This window comes from Manduca sexta, chromosome 28 (assembly GCF_014839805.1).
Source record: "Manduca sexta isolate Smith_Timp_Sample1 chromosome 28, JHU_Msex_v1.0, whole genome shotgun sequence".
NCBI classification, from domain to species: Eukaryota; Metazoa; Arthropoda; class Insecta; order Lepidoptera; family Sphingidae; genus Manduca; species Manduca sexta.
This window is the reverse complement of record NC_051142.1, coordinates 6098353-6119122: the sequence shown is the minus strand read 5'-3', so window position 1 is coordinate 6119122 and position 20770 is coordinate 6098353. Positions and strand designations below refer to the sequence as shown.

Here is a 20770-nt window from a genome sequence, read left to right as displayed (position 1 = left end):
CTTTAATTTTACAGAGGACTATACTGCCGTGTTAAGCGCAAAAATGGTCTTAGGGAAACTTAATGTGCAAAGAAGAAAATTGAAAAAAATATTCATCCAAATCAGCTGTTTCCGAATTTCATCGTCGTCATTGTTTTCATTGAATGTATCACTTATATTTTGACATCATGTATATACGTGACAAATGTACCACCTCGCGGCCTCTTGTATGTTCTACTCTCAGGTTCTACTCAACACTGCTTAACACTCAACACGACCAAGCTCCATAAATAAAGATTAAAAAAAAAATTAAAGTGGACGCTCCAAATTCCGAAACCTATTTTCTTTCTGTAATATCATGTTTCCCTAGCTTTATTGACATTAGAGTAGCATGGCAACTCAGTGCTTGTAACCATATAACAGAAAAAAAAGTGGACGCAGTCCATTTACAAGAGATTGATTTTAAAAAGGGCAACACTTTTGGCATTATAGACTATAGATTTGTCAGTTGAGTAGACAGCAATATCAACAGGCCAGAGAGAATATAAACATTTCAATTTACTGCAGGATCTAAATAGTTTATTCTTTGCGATAACAGATAGATCAGTGGGCATTTTTTTAGTGCACTCGAATCTTTATTAATATGTAAAATAACTTTATTTTCCAATATAAATAAACTCATTTGCCTTCACACAGTACCTACGATCTTCCACAGCACCAGTACCTGCCTATAAATATTCAACCAGTGAATGTAAGTGCCACGTTAGCCCAGTATAATTTTATTTGTGAGTGAATACGGTAATTATCAGTATTTTAATGTCATACTTATTAACAATAAATCAAAATTTTAATAAGAAATATGTTCAGTTGTTATAGAAAAATTTTCATATTTTTTTTAATGTTCGAGTTATTTGTATATTTCGTTGCCATTTAATTATAATTTGTTTATTTTATATAGCACTGTCGTAAGTTTAATTTGCGTTGAACGTTAGTATCATTCTTAAATGACAATACTTTTGGGGGTAGTGGTTAACAAATTATTTAAGTTTTGTGTTACATAAGTAACATGGTCAGAAGTTGCTCTACATTTTTCACTTTCACCACACAGGCCTGATGTAGTGAACAAGAAATATTATTGCCTTTACTTTCTAAAATTGTAAGTCCTTGTTATTGATAGATAAGTACCTACCTATCTTAATTGGTTTACTTTACAATCACTGAGTAATAATCTATATACACAAATGCATTTTGTCTCTATAAACTATTCATATGCCAACATTACTTGTGGACTCCGGATAGTGATAATTATACAATTGAAATATATGTTGATTTAATGTTGATAATAATTTTCTTTGTTTTCTGTGAGTTTATTCAAGTGTTTTATTCAATGCTGTGAAGAATAAGATGGATTTCTATTTTAATATACATGTGTGTACATATATTGTTTTATCTTTTATAGTTTGGCTTATTTTTTGTTCTATATAACATTTATTATGTTATTGATTTTAAGTTACATTATATACTTATTTGAGAATTCTTAGCCTTTTGAGGCAAGTATATTAAATTTATACTTAGCCATAATACACCTATGTTTCAAATGGCTTTCATGTTTAGTTATGACTAATAAAAAAAAACAATTAAAATGAATATTTATTATTTATAAATATATAAAAGGAATTGATTTTTCATAGAGAAGTGATGTCACTGCATGGCTTTAATGCATATACTATTATTGATTTAACTATAATTTACAAACTACCATGTTAGTGGGAATTCAATACAATTTTACAGGTTCCAATTGGACAATTGTCTTGTAGATAATATAATATAGACAAATATTACATTATTTCCTAAAGTGGTCCATCTGGACCCCCAGGGGTTCTTGGAAGACTTGAGGGGTCTTATATATATGAAGAATTTGAACATGTCAGGTTATTAATAGAAACAAGGAAAAAAATAAATGACATAGTTTCAAAGAAGGAAACAATTTTGATTATATTACTATTACAATAATTCAAACATTAAGTAAAAATCAAAAGATACCATCCAAAGTGTATGGGTTTTTTTTATTAGAAATAAATGCAAGCTTTAATAAAAATAAGCCCGTCATGGTCTCTTATGTCATTTTATTATTACATGATATTTTCCATAGTAACATTGACTATAAATACAAGATGTTCCCTAATAACCTGAAAAACCGCGATAAAATCCGTTTAAATAGTTTTTATTTCAAAACCTGAAAAATTAAAAAAAAAACGTAAATTGATAAGTGGTTTTCCAGACAATAAAATTACCTCTGTGGAAATGTAATTCATTCATATCAATCCCAGCAATTGATATAAGGACCTTACATATGAAATTGGCGTTTTATCATACTGGTCACTTTGATCTGAAATATCTCTTCTTCGTAATGATTTCTTATGTTTATGCGAATGTTAGACATTGAAATTAAACTAATTTTCGGATTCTATCGCAGTTTTTTATATTTTAGTTTTCTCCTGACGTGTGAAGACTTTGCAGCCTTCATGGTCACGTGGGGGGACTGAGGTGTTGTTCATCCATAAAGTCAAAGTTACAATATCTACCTACATTTTACAATTATACAACTTTTTTTTTAATTTTAGCCATTCATGGTCCGATCTATGCAGAATGAGCTCATAGTATCTTGAAGTCTGGCAGCCGGTCTTTTGGGTTCCGATTTAATTAAATGTAGAACTGGATCCCAGGCTTGTGCAAGTTTCCAACCATCTTCCCTATTGAAATTAGGATGTTTTTTAATTTCAATAGCCTCGCGTATCATCCTAGGCAGGACTCGGTGTTCTTTGGCGAGGAATTGTGGCTTGCCGCTTGTCTAGTCGCAGATAATGATTGGCGCCTCCTTCAGAGTGTTCAGCGACTGCAGACTTCCTCGAGCGTCAGTGTTTCACGTCAGCTATATGTTCTTTTACGCGGGTCCCTATATTTTTTTTTGTTTGCCCGATATAAGAGAGGCCAAAGTTGCAATCTATTTTGTAACTAACTAATTGGGAAAGTAAAAAAGCTTGAAAGGTATATATAGGTACCTCATGAATTGAGTGAATCAAACCAGCAAACACGCGTCGAATGCTGTGTTACATTGCCCAACCGAAACAATTATGGAGGGATGTTAAATCAAATTATTATTTGTGATGAAAAGTGGATCCTGTACGATTATCGGAAGCGCCTGTCGCAATGGTTGAACCCTGGAGAACCAACCAAATCCTACCCGAAGCCAAAATTGACGCTGAAAAAAATACTTGTGAGTGTTTGGTGGAGTAGTGCCGGTGTCGTTTACTACAGCTGTCTAAAATCTGGGCAAACGATTAAGTCAGATATCTATTGTCAGCAACTGCAAACCATGATGGAGAAACTTGCTGCTAATTGCTTTAGGTCACTGCTGCTTCAGAACAAAACTAGACCACATACAATTGGAATGCCTGCGACACTCACCGTAATCCCCGTACCTTACTCAAATAGAATTCCACTTGTTCCGTTATTTGGGTAACATTTTACAAGGAAAAAAATTCGACTCCGATATGGCAGTCCAAACTGCCTTCACAGAGTTTATTGATGCTCGCCTCCATGTTTTTTTTTAGTAAAGGGATGTATGAACTTCCTATGAGACGGCAAAAGTGCATTGATAACAATGGTGCATGCAAAAATGGACTTTGTATTCCTATCATACAAAACGCTAATTTCATATGTAAGGACCTAATAATAAGATGAGAAAAATAATGTTAATTTTATAACACTAGAGCTTTCTTAATATTCAAAATATAAAGAAGTTAGAAAAGAAAAAAAAATGTAGCTGAATGAAATCTAAAATTGGCCAAAATTCGACTAAACGTAGTGCTGATTGTCTGTATCGATATTGAGGATTTTTATTTATCAAAATAATCGCATCAAGATTTATCTTTATTTACTGCATGTAAAAAAAAAAACATAAAAAGTTAAATCTAATTCAAATATGAATCAGCGCGCATGGTTCAAAAGTAATATTAGTTCAAGAAAAAATCTTTTATACCTCTCTGAACCTCAAGAAAGATCGAAGGGTAAAGATGACTAACGTATTGGATAACAAAAATGAAGGAAAATACTTATTTCCTTGTGGGTTTTCAAGAATATTTATGTTTGACACTGTACATATGTAGCAAACTAAGAGAAATCAAAAATGCGACTTTAAAATAGTGTTCGGCCCGACATCCGATAAGTGGGGAAGCGCTCTTATTCCACCTTTCCCTAACTTTGCAGTGTTTTTTTATATTACAGACGTTATAATTTATATCACAATGTAATGCTATGCTTGTTTAAAATTCAAACGTACGTCATTTTGTTGAGAACTGTTGGATCCTAAAAAATAAATAACCTTTTTAAAAAGTGGGCATATGTTTAGATTTCTGGACTCTTGTCTTTATGTAGTCATTTTGTTTAATATTGTGGTCTCTAGACATTCATAATGGTGATGATATCAGTAGACAATTGTAACACTTGTTTAAAATTGTATTAATCGTAGACGGTTTAAACAATTGTAAGCAATTTTTCATGTGTTAAGGGACAGATAAAATTATAGTGGGTGGTTCAAACAATCGTATGTTATCTTTCTATACCTCAAATTGTGTCTGTTTTACATAACAAAGCATATGTTCGTACATGTGTTCATATTTTATAAACACACTATCAATATTTTGAGATAGATTTGAAAAACATTGTGGCATACACTATATTCGGTGATCTCAGCATTACTACAACAATCACAATAATGAAGTAGTATTACTGGATCCTAAGAAGGTGAAATACCAGCCAAACTAATGTTTGGTAAGAAATTACGATCTCATTTTCCTTTCGTTCGAGCCACCTTGTATTTATATTTTCTAAGATTAATAGGAGAGCAGGTAGTGTTTTGTATTGAACAGGCTTTCGTGTTTTATAAGAATAAGTAATAAAAATCATCAATAATATTAAGTACTTAGTACTTAATGTAAGTAAGAACTTAGTACTTAATCAATTTTGTTGTCATTTAAGATAGCTGCAAAAACAAGGAAGTAAATTAACTTCCAGCCACTACTAAACCGAGAACGCTTGAATGAAACTTAGCATTTAGAAATAATGTTAATACGCAAGAAGATATTTTACAACGAGAACTTGGAAACAGACTTCGCGGCATAGAAGGAAAATAATAGAATAATTTGTTCACAGAGAAATGGATGATCATCACATGCATATGGACCATTCAAATCATGAGCATGTCACTCATAATATGAACCAACTTAACAATGCACATGTAGGCCACAAAATGGTAATGAATTCGTCACACGGCGTAGACATCGCTGTGAGTACCATATCTATATTTTTAAACAATGTCTCAATGTTAGCAGAAATAATGTCTTGTGTAAGTTAATTTGAATAAACCTTAAAGATAGTAAATTTTTTAATAGAGCGATGATAACTCAGGTTATAGATACAATATAGTGAGCTGATATAGAAAAGATAAATAATTTAAAACTATGAAAAAATAAATAAATACTAATAAATGATAAACTTCGTTAAAAACGGGTCGCATCATCTTTACTATACTTATAATAAATCTGTAGAGAGGTCAATTCTGTACATGAAATATATTTTCAAAATAACTATCAGGGGGTGATTAGGGATCGATACTGATGCCAAAAATGCAATTAGTAAAATTTTTGTCTGTCTGTCTGTCTGTATAACCGTTATAGAAACAAAAACTACTTGACGGATTTTAACGAAACTTGGTACAATTATTTTTCATACTCCTGAGCTGGTTATAGTATACTTTTCATCACGCTACAATTAATAGGAGCAGAGCAGTGAAGGGAAATGTTGGGAAAACGGGAGAAGTTACCCCATTTTTTAAGCTTCCGTCGCGTGTGCAACCTTAATGGTTAAAGCTACACAGAAATCATGTATGACGGAAATGTTCTCCTTAAAATTATATAACAAATATCCCACGACAGCATGTCTTCTTTTATGGTTGACTCACAATAACACGTGTAACTCCCGATAGCTTAGCAGCTAGAAGCTTTCTCATTATAATTGTCTACTCTTACGTTTATAACACTCTCAGTCATCCCTAATTAAAAAAGTTAACATTATTAAATATTCCATTAAAAAGAATCATAGAAATCGGTATAGAAACACCAAAGTTATATATGAAATACGCTAATAATAAGCCATCACGCGTGAATACTGAATCATGCTATAAGGATTTTTTATATATATATATAAGGTCGCGAATTATTTTTGTATATATATAAGGTCGCGAACGCACAGGCAGGCGGCTTGCTTGGCACCTAGAGGCTAGCGAATCACCTAGCGAGTAGCTTCGTAAAACGAACATTCTCGAACGTTCGCGACCGGCTCCATTTTTGAAGTCCGAAATCCACGCGAGCGAAGCTGCGGGCGGAAGCTAGTCTTTAATAAAATCCGTCGTGTCTAAACGTCACATATACGAATAACCAGAAATTGTTGGTACCTAGTTTTTACTTTGGTTTTAAGTGATTAAAACATAATGTGTACTTATGTTTCAGAACGTCTTCAATACTTCGTTCAACAATATGGTGCACAGTTCTAGCGCTAATGGCCATGCAATGCACGAAGGTCACCATGGTGGAATGATGCACTCAATGACTGTAAGTCTACAATTTTGTTACAGATATAAACAATTTTATATTTTGGTATCTACTTATTTTTACTGCTTATACGATTTCGAAGTGATTTCATTACAGGTAAAAACGATTTTTTTGCCGGTGAGCCCGATTTTTAACTCCTTAAATATTGGTGAATTACCTAAGTATGCCAAATCCAGAACTATTTAAGGAATGACAATAAACATTTAAAAGTGTCTCGATGCCGATTTTAATAAAAAAAAATATTTTGCTGCATTGGATTTACTATTTGACAAAAAAACTTACTGTATATTTAGAACATTACATGAGCCTGTATCGGGCCGTGTTAGATAAATCTACGTAAATTAGTACTTATTTGAAAATATTTTATTCATGTAGACTTGCAACGAATATTCGGTCACTTAAGCTTAAGTTATTTTGATTAAGTCAGATTATAATTGGTAAAATATACAAATTCATTTATTTTATAATAATATTTTCATAGTAATTATTATAGTAGGCAAAAATTTAATTACTAGTGATAATAAAAATTTGAAGTGGTCGATCATGGTGTAGAATTTGCATTTTTTTTCTCGGTCTATAGTTCAAACAAAGTTTCCTATTGAGTTTACTTCGTTTGAACAAATGAACAAGAAAAAAAGTCATTGTTCGAAGTTTTCCTGTCCCTTTCTTACGTCACTATCGGCCGACTACTTTCATAAATTTTATACATTATTCATGCTTAATTTATTGAGCTACTAAAAGTCCTTTTGTTTTTGTTTTAGTTTCATGGTGGCTATTTGGAAACTATTCTATTCTCATGGTGGAAAGTAACTGACGTTGGAGAATTTGTTGGATCTTTCTTTGCAATATTCATTATGGCTTTGTTATATGAAGGGTAAATTTTATTTTATTATATTTAATACTTAGTTCACCGTTAGGGATAATTTTAAAAAAATCATCCAACTGCGATCAGCCGCACTTAATTGATAGAGTAAGGAACATTCATTCAAGCTTTCGCATTTATAGTATTGGTAAAGATTATATTTTTTAACGCGGGTTTGAGCATTGTGTTACTATAAAAGTTCAATTAAAGCCTACAAATTTATATGTTTCCTGTTGAAACTAACTTAAGAAAAAAAACCATGAGTAAGTAGTAGTTATAAAAAAAATATGCATAATCAAAAAAGGCACACCTCACCTTCAGATAAGACCGGTTGGGTTGTACATCGAACTCTAAAAAACGTAAAAACAGATGCGAATCAACACGTTTCAAAAGCCGCGGCATAGCGCCGTAAATCGAATTCACACTACGAAAAAACATCTTTGGGAAAGTTGTCTGTGTGTACTTACTGATAAACAAAAAGTTGTTCAGTCCTGTTTAGTCAGTAAATTTACCTTTGCAGTAAAATATTTTGTGCATTAAATTCTAGTAAACCACATATTGCTTTTTTAGCCTTAAATATTATAGAAAGCATCTATTATGGAAAACATATACCGGACTCCAGTATTGCGCTGTGGCACCTCCTGACAAAGGCGTCGCTAATATATGTGCCACAGACGAGCCACAAGTTATACAGTTGAGTATAATATTTTACATCATGTTATTTTACTCTTATCTTAATACTTAAATCTATAAACAGAACTAAGCCATAAAGTACTTTGAATTGTGAAGTAGATAATGCGTAGCACTTCACTAAGCACGTCATCCTGGGACAAAAGATGTTAAATCTCATAATTCTCAGTAACGATGCTGGATTCATTGTCTTTCAACCTGGAAAACAACAGTGAATGCCGTGTTGCTTGGCGGTAGAGACATTGTTGTACTACCTATCTGCTCAGACGGTGCCTTGCACACGATATCTAATAAAACTTTCTCCAATTAATATCCTTACTCCTATTAATATCGTATAACTGATTCACATACTTCAATGAACGCCTTGTTTATAATGAAAATGAAGTATATACTAATAATAATATTATATTTTTTTAAAGGCCTGTACCACATGTTCTTGAGAGAAATGTGTAAGTATACCTACTTATAAGACGTGCCTATGATGTTTTAATCACATATACATCACGCCTTTATCCCTAAAAGGGGTAGGCAGAGGTGCAACTAGAGCACTCACTTCCACGAAGTGTGTGCCATCCAGTGATGTAATAGGGTACGAGCCTATCGTCATATATAAAGAGCAGAAAACCCAAATATTACTTTTGCCCCACCCGGGACCTCAGAGCAATGCTTGTACCGCGAACGCAATACAGCAACGCCACCGAGGCAGACAAGATTGTCATTTGATAACTACGTCCGTAATTAAACACGGATATGTCCCCGTAGATATTATAGGTTCTAATGTTAGCTGGTTTCTGATTAGGACAACACTTTGTGTGTTTTTTTTTACACCATTGGCTTGTTATTTAAGTAGCTCTCAGCGGTAGACCACAAGCAGTCTCTCAGTCTTAAAACATAAGCCAATCACCATGCATGAAAAACTGTTGTATGCTATTAGCTATACGGGTGGATTTGAGAGATGGGACAGCAAGGGCGTTTGCCTTAACCGCTGTAGTTATAAACTTTGTTAGGATACTGTCCATCATTTTTGAAGGCATTTAGATTTATATTAAATAAAATGTCAGCAAGAAAATGGGCAATGTAAAAACTTTTTTGTGCCAATCGATCCTAATTATTATTATAGATCCTTATGCCCAATGTTGCTTATAAGGATCTGTTAAGGTTGTACGTTGATCTCGTTGGTGTGTACTGTGGGTTCAAGGTTTGCAATGAGGAACACTTTACTTGATTTGCATTCTCTTTTATTGTAAAGTTTAATCTATTACTACTAACAATTTGACCTTAATACTAATGGTCAGTGTTTTCATGAACACGGTAATTACGGTAGATGCACTGTTATCTGGCTCAAATGTCCCGTCCAAGTAATAAGCTATTACCTTAATCGTGTCATATTTTACCGTATTTCCATGTTAATATTACTTGATTTTTCATTGCCGGAAACCCCTTACAAATGATCTCAAAGTACAATTCATTGGAGAGTGTTTTTTTAGGTTCCATCTCACTACGGGTTGGTTTTACTGATTAACGGTAATTTATTTTGTATAAAATCACGGTAATTTGGGATGGTGCGTATTTACACTACCAAGTTTTTGCAAGTACGCCGACCAGAAATACTCGCAAGACTTGAAAGTAATTTACTCGACTACTCCCTCGCGACAAGAACAAAACGTGACGTCGCATCGCCTCAGCTTACCGCGTTAAAGCGTAGTCATCCCGCAAATGCAATAATGGTTTATGAAACCATTGAACAATTTCCTATGCCAGTGTTACAATTGTTATGGAAATACGATTGTGTTCCTGATGCTTATACAGAATACAGATAGGAAATAATTGGTGTTTCGAGAATCCAAGTATTGGAGAAGTTTTTATTTGGGGACTCGGACGCTATTGTTGATTCTCTAAAAGTTATAATGGGAATAGTTAAATATTTAGGAAGTATTTCGAATCCTGGTATTTTTAAGCCCTGGTTACCTAGTATATAAAACACATACATGCCGTCCCTCTACCAGTACCCGTAATTTTTACATAGACGAACACACTAGAGTAATTTTTACATAGACGAACACACTAGAGTAACTTTTACTTAGACGAACACACTAGAATAATTGGATTTCTCCGATATTTTCACCACCTCTATGCAACTCACTTACTCTGCCGTTTCTGTAATCCGTTCCTGATTATGCACTGAATTAAACCGCACTTTGATTCTCAACTAGCACATTGACAGTTCTGAACCTTTATATTTATAGGGCAGAGAATCTTGACATCGCGTTTTACAATTTTTTAGATTTTATACAACGCCATCTATTGTCAAATTATGGAATTAGCTTTTCTTATAACGTCGTCTGCATGCATTTTTTTTCGTATTTATGTAATTTGTCTCTAAACAGGATCAAGACTCTGTGGGATCGTTAGTGTACTACTAGTGGAAAGTTAGAAATTGAACAAAACCTTTCTTCATACATTTTGTAGGAAATGAGATCCAAATTAGCTTTTATTTCATGAATGATTTTCATTAATATTTGTAGATTGATGACTCTGAATACAAAGTTTTGTTATGTTTAAAAGCGAATTGGAGTCGCATTTCCTGCAAAATGTATGGAGTTTGTTACAATTACTGATCTTAAAAAGCACTCAAACCTTTAATTGTCCTCTAGGCCTATGACCTTTACAGGCAACCGAATAGATAAGACATAAAAAGTTTTGCTTAAATTGCCCTTTGTCTTGTTGACTTTACAATTTTTAAAAACATCTTGAAATCATATCTTAATATCTTCAAAAATGATGTACAGTCTTCTGAGCAAGTTTTCTTGTAGCTGCAGGGGCTGAGATAACAGCTGATGCTGCTCCATCTTTATACTTAATTCTGTAGTAGACCCGCCTACCTATAACTTTGTATATGACTCTTTGTGATGAAAATGACTCAGTTTATGTTATATGTTCCAGTCCAACCATGTTGAGTACGGCCCATGCCTGGCAAACGGTTCTCCATGGTGTGCAAGTGTTGGTGAGCTACATGCTCATGTTAGTTTTCATGACATACAATGTTTGGTTGTGTGCCGCCGTCGTGCTCGGCTCCGCCACCGGGTATTTCCTGTTCGGCTGGCGAGAATCTGTTGTTGTGGACTTTACTGAACATTGTCACTGATATAATGTAGTACTTACATGTTTGTTGTAAATGAAAAATTAGTATTATTTTTTCGAAACATTTAACCTCGCTTTTTGAGAAGCTCAAAATGTTATACAAATATCATGATGTAATAATATTATCATGTTTTAAGAAAAAAAGCTGATGTTTTAAACTTTTGAGCAATATTTATACCAGTTATATACTTTATAGGAATATAATTTTTAGGTTACTCTAAAAGATAGAAATAAATGCTTTGGACAATTTTCTTTTATTATTTGGCATGGAAGTTAATAATTCATAAGCTCCTATATTTTTGGCAATACAAAAATAGTATATTATTAGGAATATTATATATTATATTTATGATGTAGGTACTAGGTATCTATTATCATTTGCATTTAATGAAGATCTCTGGATGTTTTTGTAGGCAGTGCTTCTTTAAGTTAGAACTACTATTGCATTTATAATCACACTGTTTACAATGGTATGGTCTCTCCATGGTATGGGTCCTTCTGTGGGCTTTAAGAGAGTTTATAAAATTTGTCCTAAAAGAACATCTGTCGCAGAGATAGGGTCTTTCATCAGTATGTACTCTCCTGTGCTTTATAAGGTTTGATAATAATTTACATGTATAATTACAGCCATCAAAGTCACAATTAAATTGCTTGTGACTTGTTAAATGTTTTCTGTAGTCCTGTATGTTTTCACTCCTGTGGAATAAAAAGATTATGAAATATTTTATTGATTAAATTAATGAAGGCGACTAGTGGTTTGTGTCACTAAGTTTGCATTTATCTTAATTATTTAATACTTAATAGATATTTTATAAATAAAGCAAAAGTAAGTCTGTTTGTAATACTTTTACAGCTATACTGCTGTACTGTTTGTAGGGGATTTTGGTAAGACCAAAGCTACGGAAGGAAGAATGATGTTAAGAAATATTTGTTACAAACCAAATTCTATGTATGGAAGGCACAAGCAAAAGCTAGTATTATAAATTTAAAGCTAAGGTAATTTGGAGCAGTTACTAATGATATAGGATATATAATGTGAGGGTTAAGTCAACAGTAATCATTCAATGCTGTCCATCTCTGTGCTGTTAAACTTTTATAAAAATCCCGAACATATGGCTTAGTCTTAGAATATAGCTTATATAGAATAAGTCGTAAGGCAGTATATTGCAAACACACCTATAGTTATATCTTAGTTTAAGATACAAAAGTAATGATATTTTTTCTTTTTGATCCACCCTATTTATGAACATACGTGCTGTGTAGTGACCAAAGCTGAAATTTTCCAAAAGGGTACTCAATACAATATACAGGTACTTCTATGCATAATGGGGTCCGCAAATCATTCTAATAATAATTTGATTTTACATAAATTCTACACAATGTAAGATGACAGGAATCGGGTTATAAGGACCCTTCAACTCTGGTGCTGTGTACAGTGAAGGACAAAAGGACAATTTCACTCTTTTAAACACTGATTGGGACTTCTATTTGGTTTTGTGGACCTATCATCTCATCTCATCCTAGATATAGAAGCATTATTAAATTAAAGAACTCATCTTGCAAATGTCCAATCATTTTGATGGGCTTTAAATTTCTGTAAAGATTTTGTCATCTAATTTGAAATGTACACAGACAAAAATGAAATATGATTCAACAATTTCATGTGTAAAAAGCCAGGGTCATTTAAATATTTTAAGAGAAAACAAATATTTTTGAGCCTTCTCTCAATTAATCAATGAACTTATACATATGCATCTCAATGTACTTTGGATGTGTCTTGTATGGTTATATATAATCTTGTGAAGAAATATTTGTGTTTATATAGTTGACTATTGTAAAATTTATAAACCATGTATAGCAATCTTGGTGGGAAGATAAAATAATATTGAATGCTTATAGGAACAGAATTTTAAGGTGTGTATTTTCATATAAAATATTTATTTACCTGTATGAACATTCTCCACATGCATAAATCTCATGTTGCTTACTTTCGTCACAAACTGATGGTACCTCATTTGAAGTTTCATTTGAAACAATAGATATTGTAGTATCGCAAGGTACCACTTTCTTTTTGCTCAATAATTGCGCCACCATTGATTTTGGTTGAGGACTAAATACAATTGACTTTTCTAGAGTAGGTCTGCCTCTCAGATTAGTTGTATACACATTAGGTTTTACCATGTCTTTAGCCTGTTCTTCAAGTGGATTTTCTGCCATTGTATTAAATTGATATAGTTTGTTTTTACTCTACTTAATTAAAATTAGATAAAACCAATTCATTACTACAACTTCAGTACATATTTCGATTGTTTCTCGTTCATACAACATTAATTAATTTTAAACATGCTTTAAAGTCTTCTTCACTGTGCTGTTTCATTGTAATTCACAAACGTATATGTATAGAATTTTATTTAATACTCTTAAAATCTTACGATCCTGATTTTATTGCTTAGATTCACGAATACTTATAAATCCGAAACTTGTACTTTGTGTCTACAATACGTTATTCCAAAGAGTGTTATGCAGACTACAGAATCAAGGTTTTCTTTATTATTTTCTTCGATGGTCGACTCCGTAGATACCTAATGGTAATTGGTAAAGTGGATTTTAGAATCTAGATAAATAGGTATATCGACAAGGATCGTGTGGCCAAAATCGAAATTAAATTCCGTCTTGCGAAATGTCATAATTGACATAAAAAATGTTGCCACAGAGGTCGATATCAGAGCAGATATAAAATATCCTAACACCAGCAAACCTAGTCATAAGATTTGTTGTAATCTGGATCCATAACGCTCTGGATAGTAATAATAAGAATTTATTTCAAAAACAAAAGAATATCAGGAGGTGTATGCCACCTCCTGAGATTTCGTCAGGACTGCGACAAAAACCTACGCTATGCTACTGAAAATTACGTCATTTTGTATGAAATCCGGATCATTCTGAATTCAGAACGGAATTTCCGGATGTATAAGTCCAGCCTACTACCTACTTCAATTGTCATTTGTTAATGTCAGTTGTCAAAGTGGCGGGTTAATTTTCGTTTTTGCTCTAACGTCGAGAAACTTTAAAGTAATTCTTGCCGTTTTACTTTAAGTCTAAAACGATGTCTCAACTGGACATATCATGTGGCTTAGAATATATAACAACTCCAGATCTGCAAAATTGTTTAAGTGAAGCTTTACGATGTAATTATGCATTTATTGTATCGCCGATTGTACATCCACGTTTTCGAAGACCGCAATGTATCAATAGCAGAGTTGGCGGCTTTACGCGATCAGATATGATACTGTCCCCGCAAGACTGGACTAGTAGGATAGTCGCGAAGGTTTCTTCATACATAAATGTTGACTCAGATTCACTAGTTGTGAAGCAGCGTCATGAAGATTGCTTGAATGAGGAGTTAGGGTACTGCAGAGGCTTAGGTGTTCCTGCTATTATGTTATCTATACACGGTCGCCAAACAAATAATTTGGCTAGAATTCTGCAGACATATTATGAAACCAGGTAAATATATAACAAAATATGAGAAAAATATATGTTTTTTAAGTAATTTTAATTTATACCCATTCAGTTAAGATTTATAGAAAGCATGGTATGTGTTACGGTAGTCCCTATTTTTTTGGTGTTAAACCATTAAATCAGTCTATAAGGTAAATATCATGTTTATTGGGAATCAGGAAGGCTAAGGAAGTGGGTGTGAGGATGATACATACAAGAAAAAGTTTTTTTTTTGCAAGCATTACATAAACAAAAATCTGAAGAAGATAGCATGCTACTGCATCTATGACATAATGAATATATGAAATCCTACAAATAAAATACTTGTTATAATTTTCAGTCATCACCCGTCTCTAATTTGGGCGTGTGTGCCTATGGTATGCAACAGAACATTGAGAGGCTCAAATCCTGAAGACAATAATAAGAATTGTGATAATGATGAAAAAGCTTGGAATGAGCCATGGAATTGGTGGTCAGGGTTCCATGAAAGGCTAGAGTGGGACAAGCGGGTTGGTGTTGTCTTGGAATTGTCTGCTGATCTCCCGTCACAAGACATTGTGAAAAGATGGCTAGGGGAACCAGTCAAAGCAATCATTTTGCCTACATCAATTTTCCACAACAACAAAAAGGGGTAAAACTTAATTGTCATTGTTGTTTTGTTCAAGTATCAGTTAAACAGTGCATAGTATAATTAGCAGTTTATTAAAAAAAGATGATTATTGGAAAAAGTAATTAACAGATGTTTTTTATTTTTAATTTCGGGTGATATGAACCCATACAGAAAGAATATAGTGTTGTAGAGTAACAAAGACAGCAAAAGGTGCACAGGTTCATTAAAAAAAGAAATGCTATAGAGGTTTTTTATTTTTGAACTAAACACTTTTAGCCATCTCCATTCTATACTATTATATTAATTAGGGATACATGGTATAGTGAGAAATTAAATTTGCATCTTCTTATTGCCTCATAAATAGTGATTTGCAGATATCCAGTGTTATCTCGAGCGCATCAACAAATTGTAGTGAGTATGGTGGAACGTGAGGCTCAAGTTATTGTGAGTGGTGCAAGAAGATCAAACATTGAATTTTACCTTCAGTACTTATACAGAATTTGGAAAAGACGCCCAAATCCAGCTGATGATCCTATGCTTAGTTATGCAAGAGGGTTGGTAGTGCTTGTTTTATGTGTCATTGAAATAATACAATTAACAAAGATAATTGCAAGTGTAAACTTCTTGTTTATTTCAGTTGGGAAGATTATCTCCAAACACCATTACAGCCACTAGCAGATAATTTAGATACACACACATACAATGTATTTGAAAAAGATCCAGTTAAATATGACCAGTATCAGAAAGCAATAGCACAAGCTCTTATAAACCTACAGAAAGCCAAGGCAATAGAAAAACTGGAAGCATATGTAAATTACACTTGTTATATTTATTTTTCATTTGTTATGATATCTATACATTAATTGATGCAAAAATATATCACCTCTGTTGTTATTTTTTATGCAGAATAAAAGTAAGAAGGATGAAGTTGTAGATGGCGTAAATGTATCAGATATTGGCCAAGGTGAGGGCAAAGTAGGGGAAAGCCACAATGATGACACAATAACAATTATGGTGCTTGGAGCAGGGAGAGGTCCACTAGTTAGGGCTTCATTTAATGCTGCTGACATAACTAGTACAAAAATTAAGGTATTGGAAAATTGCCTGTGTATATTTCAGTTTTTGCAGTTTTATGGTGATAAAACGCTTTTTTTTCGAGGTTCCTAATTGCCGACAATATTTAAAATTATAATGAATTTTTACATAGACAATATCTACAGAAGCAATCTTATAACATATAGTTCCACAATCTCAGTTGTTGTACTAACTTTTAATACACCACGCATTTTTAAATCAAGTATTTTATAAACGCGATTTCCATAAAAACAACATATTTCTGCTTTATCTATCTCAGTGGCTTTGTTCTGTTGCATATGTAGTGCAACTGCCGTGCTTATATCCGGTTCCTACGTCCAGCTACGGTAAAGGATATTGAAATAAAATTATTTTACGAATTTTATCACGGTTATCTCCCGACATTTCGAGGATAATATAGCCTTGGATCGGAGCGGACGCCGCGATAAAATTAGTAATATATTTCATTTCAATGTCTACTACTCGCTTAACAAAAGAAATCATTATAAAAGACATTTTGCTATATTTAAACCGTTTTGTTAAATGATTTCTAATAAACGGCAATAGGCGAGTCTCCTGTTACATAGAAATTATCATAGCTGGGCACTTTTTAATTCCACCTTTACATGAAAAGGAATAAAGCTGTGATGTATATTAAACATGATTTTTATTAATTCTACCACTTTGTAGGTGATAGCAGTAGAGAAGAACCCTTGTGCAGTGGTAGTACTTGCGGCACAAGTAAGGGAAGTTTGGCGAGACCGTGATGTCATAGTCATACCGGGTGATATGAGGCAACTCAAACTTTCACCTAAAGCCGATATTATTGTTTCAGAACTCTTGGGTAAGTAGAAAGTACTTCGAATGTGACTTTAAGAGGCTTAAATTTTTCGAAAAAGTTAACTATACATAACGTAAAATCAGGTCAATCTTGTAACTAAAACACACTACATTTATCATCAGATGCGGTTTAGTTATTGCCATGTCACAATAGAAACGAAGTGTAATTGAACACTATTTGTTTCCTGTACAAAAAATAAGTGAAAATAATGTTTTAGGTTCATGGGGAGACAATGAGTTATCCCCGGAATGCTTAGACGGCGCTGCAGGTCTACTAAAAGCAGGCGGCATTTCAATACCATGTTCATACAGATCGTATGTTGCGCCGATATCTTCTCCGCGACTATGGGCAGCCGCCCGAGCTGCCTCCTCGGGAGTCACGCCCCAGAAAGAGAAGAACCTAGAAACTCTTTGGGTTGTTTACATGCAGAATAAACATGATATTGCTGACACCAAGGTATTATAAATAACCATTTTAATATTTAATTATGTAATACTTACAGTAAATACTTGATTCACATGTAAGCCAATTATTTATATTTTAAGTTGGTGTTTACATTTGAACATCCTGCAAAAGCTATACAGGATCAAGAAGGTCAAGAGTTGAGTGACTACAGGGGCTTGCCACTGACAGATAACAGAAGATCAACTACATTGACCTGGAAAGTGGAACAGGATAATGTGATGCATGGATTTGGTGGTTACTTTGACTGTTCATTGTATGGTAGTGAAATGATAAGCATAGTACCTTCCACACACAGTCCTGGTATGATATCATGGTTCCCAGTGTTCATTCCAATCAAGGTATGTACGGGTGGATTTTCATTAAATACTCCATCCACCCTTTATATTTTAACATTTTCCATTACACAACACTGATAGTGAAAATTGTTTATTTTTGGATTTAAGATTTTTTTTTATAATGAGATAATATACATGTAATCATTTTTAAATCCTCTAATGTCATGTTTGATTATTACAGACACCACTAAGGGTGCAAAAAGGTGACGTGATAAAGGCAACATTTTGGCGTTGCGTGGATTCTCGTCGAGTATGGTACGAGTGGAATGCTGAAGTTGGTGGCCACATTACTGCCCTGCACAACCCCAATGGGCGCAGTTCAGAAATGTTATTATGATTGAGCTACGTTGAGAACAACAACACCCTAATTCCTGGGTAGTCAGATAAAAAAGAGCACATTAGAAACAAATATATAAGATACAGCAAATGCTAATTGAGAGACAATCATTGACTTATATTCAATGAAGTATCTGATATTTTTTTACATGTGATTCCCTTGTGTTATAATAGCCTTGATTTATAAAAGGTTTTTTGTTCTGCATTTTCTACTTGGTTAAGAACTGATGTGTTTATATTTTTGTAAATACTGTGCTAAGAATAAATTTTTAATATGAAAAGGTTATATTATGTCTTATTAATTCTAATTTATACACATAAATAACAAATAACAATCATAACAAATTATTTTCAGCATTGAACACAGAAGTCTATTTCTTGATGAATTTTTCAATATTCATCTCTTTATGAAAGTCATCAATATCCTGATCCCAGCGCTTTTCAAAGTAAATACCTGAAATAGAATATTATTTTAGAATCAGGCATTTCAATCACTTCTATGTTAGATTCACAACTAAGTGTACTCTTGATCGTATACATTTATTACATTGTATCATAAGTTCTGGCAAAACTTGCTGCAAAAATATGCAATTACTTTAATTGATTGCACCTCTGTTTGTCTTAATTTATTGTTATGTCTTTAAACTTTATACCTTGCAGGAACTTTGCATTGTTTCCAGTCTTGATTGCCCAAGGCAAATAATACTTTAAGTACATTTGCCGATGTTTTGTTCGTAGTCTCGCAGCACCCCAAATGCCACCACCAACACACATGGGTAACTTTGTTTGAATGCCTTCTACCCATTTTACAGTTACCTAAAAAATGTTTATAACTTAAGTGTTAAACTTATGAAAAAGTAAAATATATTCATTCTACTGTTCTATACTTTGTCTTTGCCTTGTAAAATGTATGCACAAATAAACCTCTGTGTATGGTTACACTATTATTATAATTATGTATAATGGTACACAATGTAATTGGTGCCTCCCTATTAGTATAATCAGGTACAGCCAACAATTGCTATAATAACATTCACATTGGTTAGAACAATGTATCAGGTCTTGTTTAAATATTTATATACAAACCTATGTGAACAAACAGTACCTACATAATGACACCAAATAAAGCAATGTATTGCTTAAAGTGACCAATATTGTCAGAATTTATGGACTATAACAAGCAATTGTCGTATTTTATTACAAAACCAATTTTAATGTAACACTTCTTGCAGTGAAAGAAGCCATAATTACAAGGATATATTTTATTATGATCTATAAAATTACTCAATTTATTTGCCCCTTGTCATATTTAAAGATTTTCTCACAATAAACTATTTGTATTTGATTTTATTGGCATTTTGTTTGCAAACTGTTTCATGTGCAATAGGTATAGCTTATAAAGATTATTGGAAGATGGAATATGATAAGGCGGTCTCTGCACTGTCATTGTAACTCATTTTCATTGTATATGATAACATGTACAATGAACATGAGTTACATAGGTATTTCGGTATAATTGATCTTACTTCACCCAGCATGTTTGTCTTCATAAATAGGGAAGCATGTACTAAATCATGAACTTCCCTATACCGTTGCATAACATATGCTAGTTCAGGATCAGCAATGAACTGGACTGGTAGTCTTGAGTCCGCAGTTATGTTATTCTCCTTCATAAAATCTGCATACACTCGTCCTAAAGTGTTAATAGGCATCTGTGACAGTTTTTCAAAAGAAACTGTTTGAGAATTTATGCGCGGCATTTCTTTTAGAATTTCCGCACCTTCAGTCGTGTCTAGCATTTTTTGTCGCATGTATTTGATTGCTCTTTCTCCTGTGACTTCACCCATGCAGGCAATCATATCACCCCGATAGGGATCTAAGAGTGCTACAGCAGCTGATCCCCATGATAACAAAGTTTTTTGAAACGTAGATGTAGGGATAAAATTCCTTTGCATTTCTTCATAAAAACTGCTATTTCGCATTATGTGACTAGAGCACCGTCGAAATATTATTAAGGAATGCATTTTCGTAAATATTTTTATTGAAAATTTGCATAAAAAGAACTTTGTTATGGACTGTCAAATATTTTTTTTTATTATTTGCACAGAGAATTGGCTAAAGTCAGAGACCATGCCGCCATGATGTCAAATACTATAAACTAACGGAAAGTGAGTTCACATTTTTTTAATTCGTTTCTCAGGGAATCAGCTAAGTTTCGGAGACTCGATGTCGGTATCACTGTGCCACTTCTTTACGTATGACTTG

The 20770-nt window shown here is 33.3% G+C and overlaps 4 protein-coding genes across 4 annotated transcripts; 2 read left to right on the top strand and 2 right to left on the bottom strand.

Moving 5' to 3' along the window:
- Positions 1 to 1043: 1043 nt before the first annotated feature.
- LOC115441887 (high affinity copper uptake protein 1) lies at positions 1044 to 11590 on the top strand. The gene is made up of 8 exons (XM_037444680.1): positions 1044 to 1135; positions 5194 to 5326; positions 6549 to 6650; positions 6747 to 6767; positions 7412 to 7524; positions 8083 to 8205; positions 8622 to 8651; positions 11146 to 11590. Exons 2-8 carry the CDS (start codon positions 5198 to 5200, stop codon positions 11345 to 11347), a joined length of 720 nt encoding a protein of 239 aa, XP_037300577.1. The 5' UTR covers positions 1044 to 1135; positions 5194 to 5197; the 3' UTR covers positions 11348 to 11590.
- LOC115441888 (zinc finger protein 271) lies at positions 11579 to 14043 on the bottom strand. Its single transcript, XM_030166808.2, has 2 exons — positions 13289 to 14043; positions 11579 to 12039 (listed from the first exon to the last, which is right to left on the bottom strand). The coding sequence occupies exons 1-2, from the start codon at positions 13558 to 13560 to the stop codon at positions 11718 to 11720; spliced, it is 594 nt and encodes a 197-aa protein (XP_030022668.1). The 5' UTR covers positions 13561 to 14043; the 3' UTR covers positions 11579 to 11717.
- Positions 14044 to 14349: 306 nt separating this feature from the next.
- Positions 14350 to 18791, top strand: LOC115441884 (protein arginine N-methyltransferase 5). Its single transcript, XM_030166802.2, has 9 exons — positions 14350 to 14850; positions 15185 to 15475; positions 15829 to 16008; positions 16092 to 16263; positions 16361 to 16543; positions 17219 to 17372; positions 17587 to 17825; positions 17915 to 18172; positions 18351 to 18791. Exons 1-9 carry the CDS (start codon positions 14450 to 14452, stop codon positions 18504 to 18506), a joined length of 2034 nt encoding a protein of 677 aa, XP_030022662.2. The 5' UTR covers positions 14350 to 14449; the 3' UTR covers positions 18507 to 18791.
- Positions 18768 to 20631, bottom strand: LOC115441886 (ubiquinone biosynthesis protein COQ4 homolog, mitochondrial). Its single transcript, XM_030166804.2, has 3 exons — positions 20032 to 20631; positions 19159 to 19321; positions 18768 to 18959 (listed from the first exon to the last, which is right to left on the bottom strand). The coding sequence occupies exons 1-3, from the start codon at positions 20527 to 20529 to the stop codon at positions 18877 to 18879; spliced, it is 744 nt and encodes a 247-aa protein (XP_030022664.2). The 5' UTR covers positions 20530 to 20631; the 3' UTR covers positions 18768 to 18876.
- Between the last annotated feature and the right edge of the window lie 139 nt (positions 20632 to 20770).

Excerpts from the sequence above, each read along its gene's own strand:
- LOC115441887 (XM_037444680.1), top strand. The coding sequence starts at position 5,198 with ATGGATGATCATCACATGCATATGGACCATTCAAATCATGAGCATGTC. Across the intron at positions 5,327-6,548 it reads CACACGGCGTAGACATCGCT|AACGTCTTCAATACTTCGTT; the intron begins GTGAGTACCATA and ends CTTATGTTTCAG. Across the intron at positions 7,525-8,082 it reads ATGGCTTTGTTATATGAAGG|CCTTAAATATTATAGAAAGC; the intron begins GTAAATTTTATT and ends TTGCTTTTTTAG.
- LOC115441888 (XM_030166808.2), bottom strand. The coding sequence starts at position 13,560 with ATGGCAGAAAATCCACTTGAAGAACAGGCTAAAGACATGGTAAAACCT. Across the intron at positions 12,040-13,288 it reads TGTGGAGAATGTTCATACAG|GAGTGAAAACATACAGGACT; the intron begins GTAAATAAATAT and ends TTTATTCCACAG.
- LOC115441884 (XM_030166802.2), top strand. The coding sequence starts at position 14,450 with ATGTCTCAACTGGACATATCATGTGGCTTAGAATATATAACAACTCCA. Across the intron at positions 16,264-16,360 it reads TAGAAAAACTGGAAGCATAT|AATAAAAGTAAGAAGGATGA; the intron begins GTAAATTACACT and ends TTTTTTATGCAG. Across the intron at positions 17,826-17,914 it reads ATGATATTGCTGACACCAAG|TTGGTGTTTACATTTGAACA; the intron begins GTATTATAAATA and ends TTATATTTTAAG.
- LOC115441886 (XM_030166804.2), bottom strand. The coding sequence starts at position 20,529 with ATGCATTCCTTAATAATATTTCGACGGTGCTCTAGTCACATAATGCGA. Across the intron at positions 19,322-20,031 it reads AGACAAACATGCTGGGTGAA|GTAACTGTAAAATGGGTAGA; the intron begins GTAAGATCAATT and ends AACATTTTTTAG. Across the intron at positions 18,960-19,158 it reads CAATGCAAAGTTCCTGCAAG|GTATTTACTTTGAAAAGCGC; the intron begins GTATAAAGTTTA and ends ATTCTATTTCAG.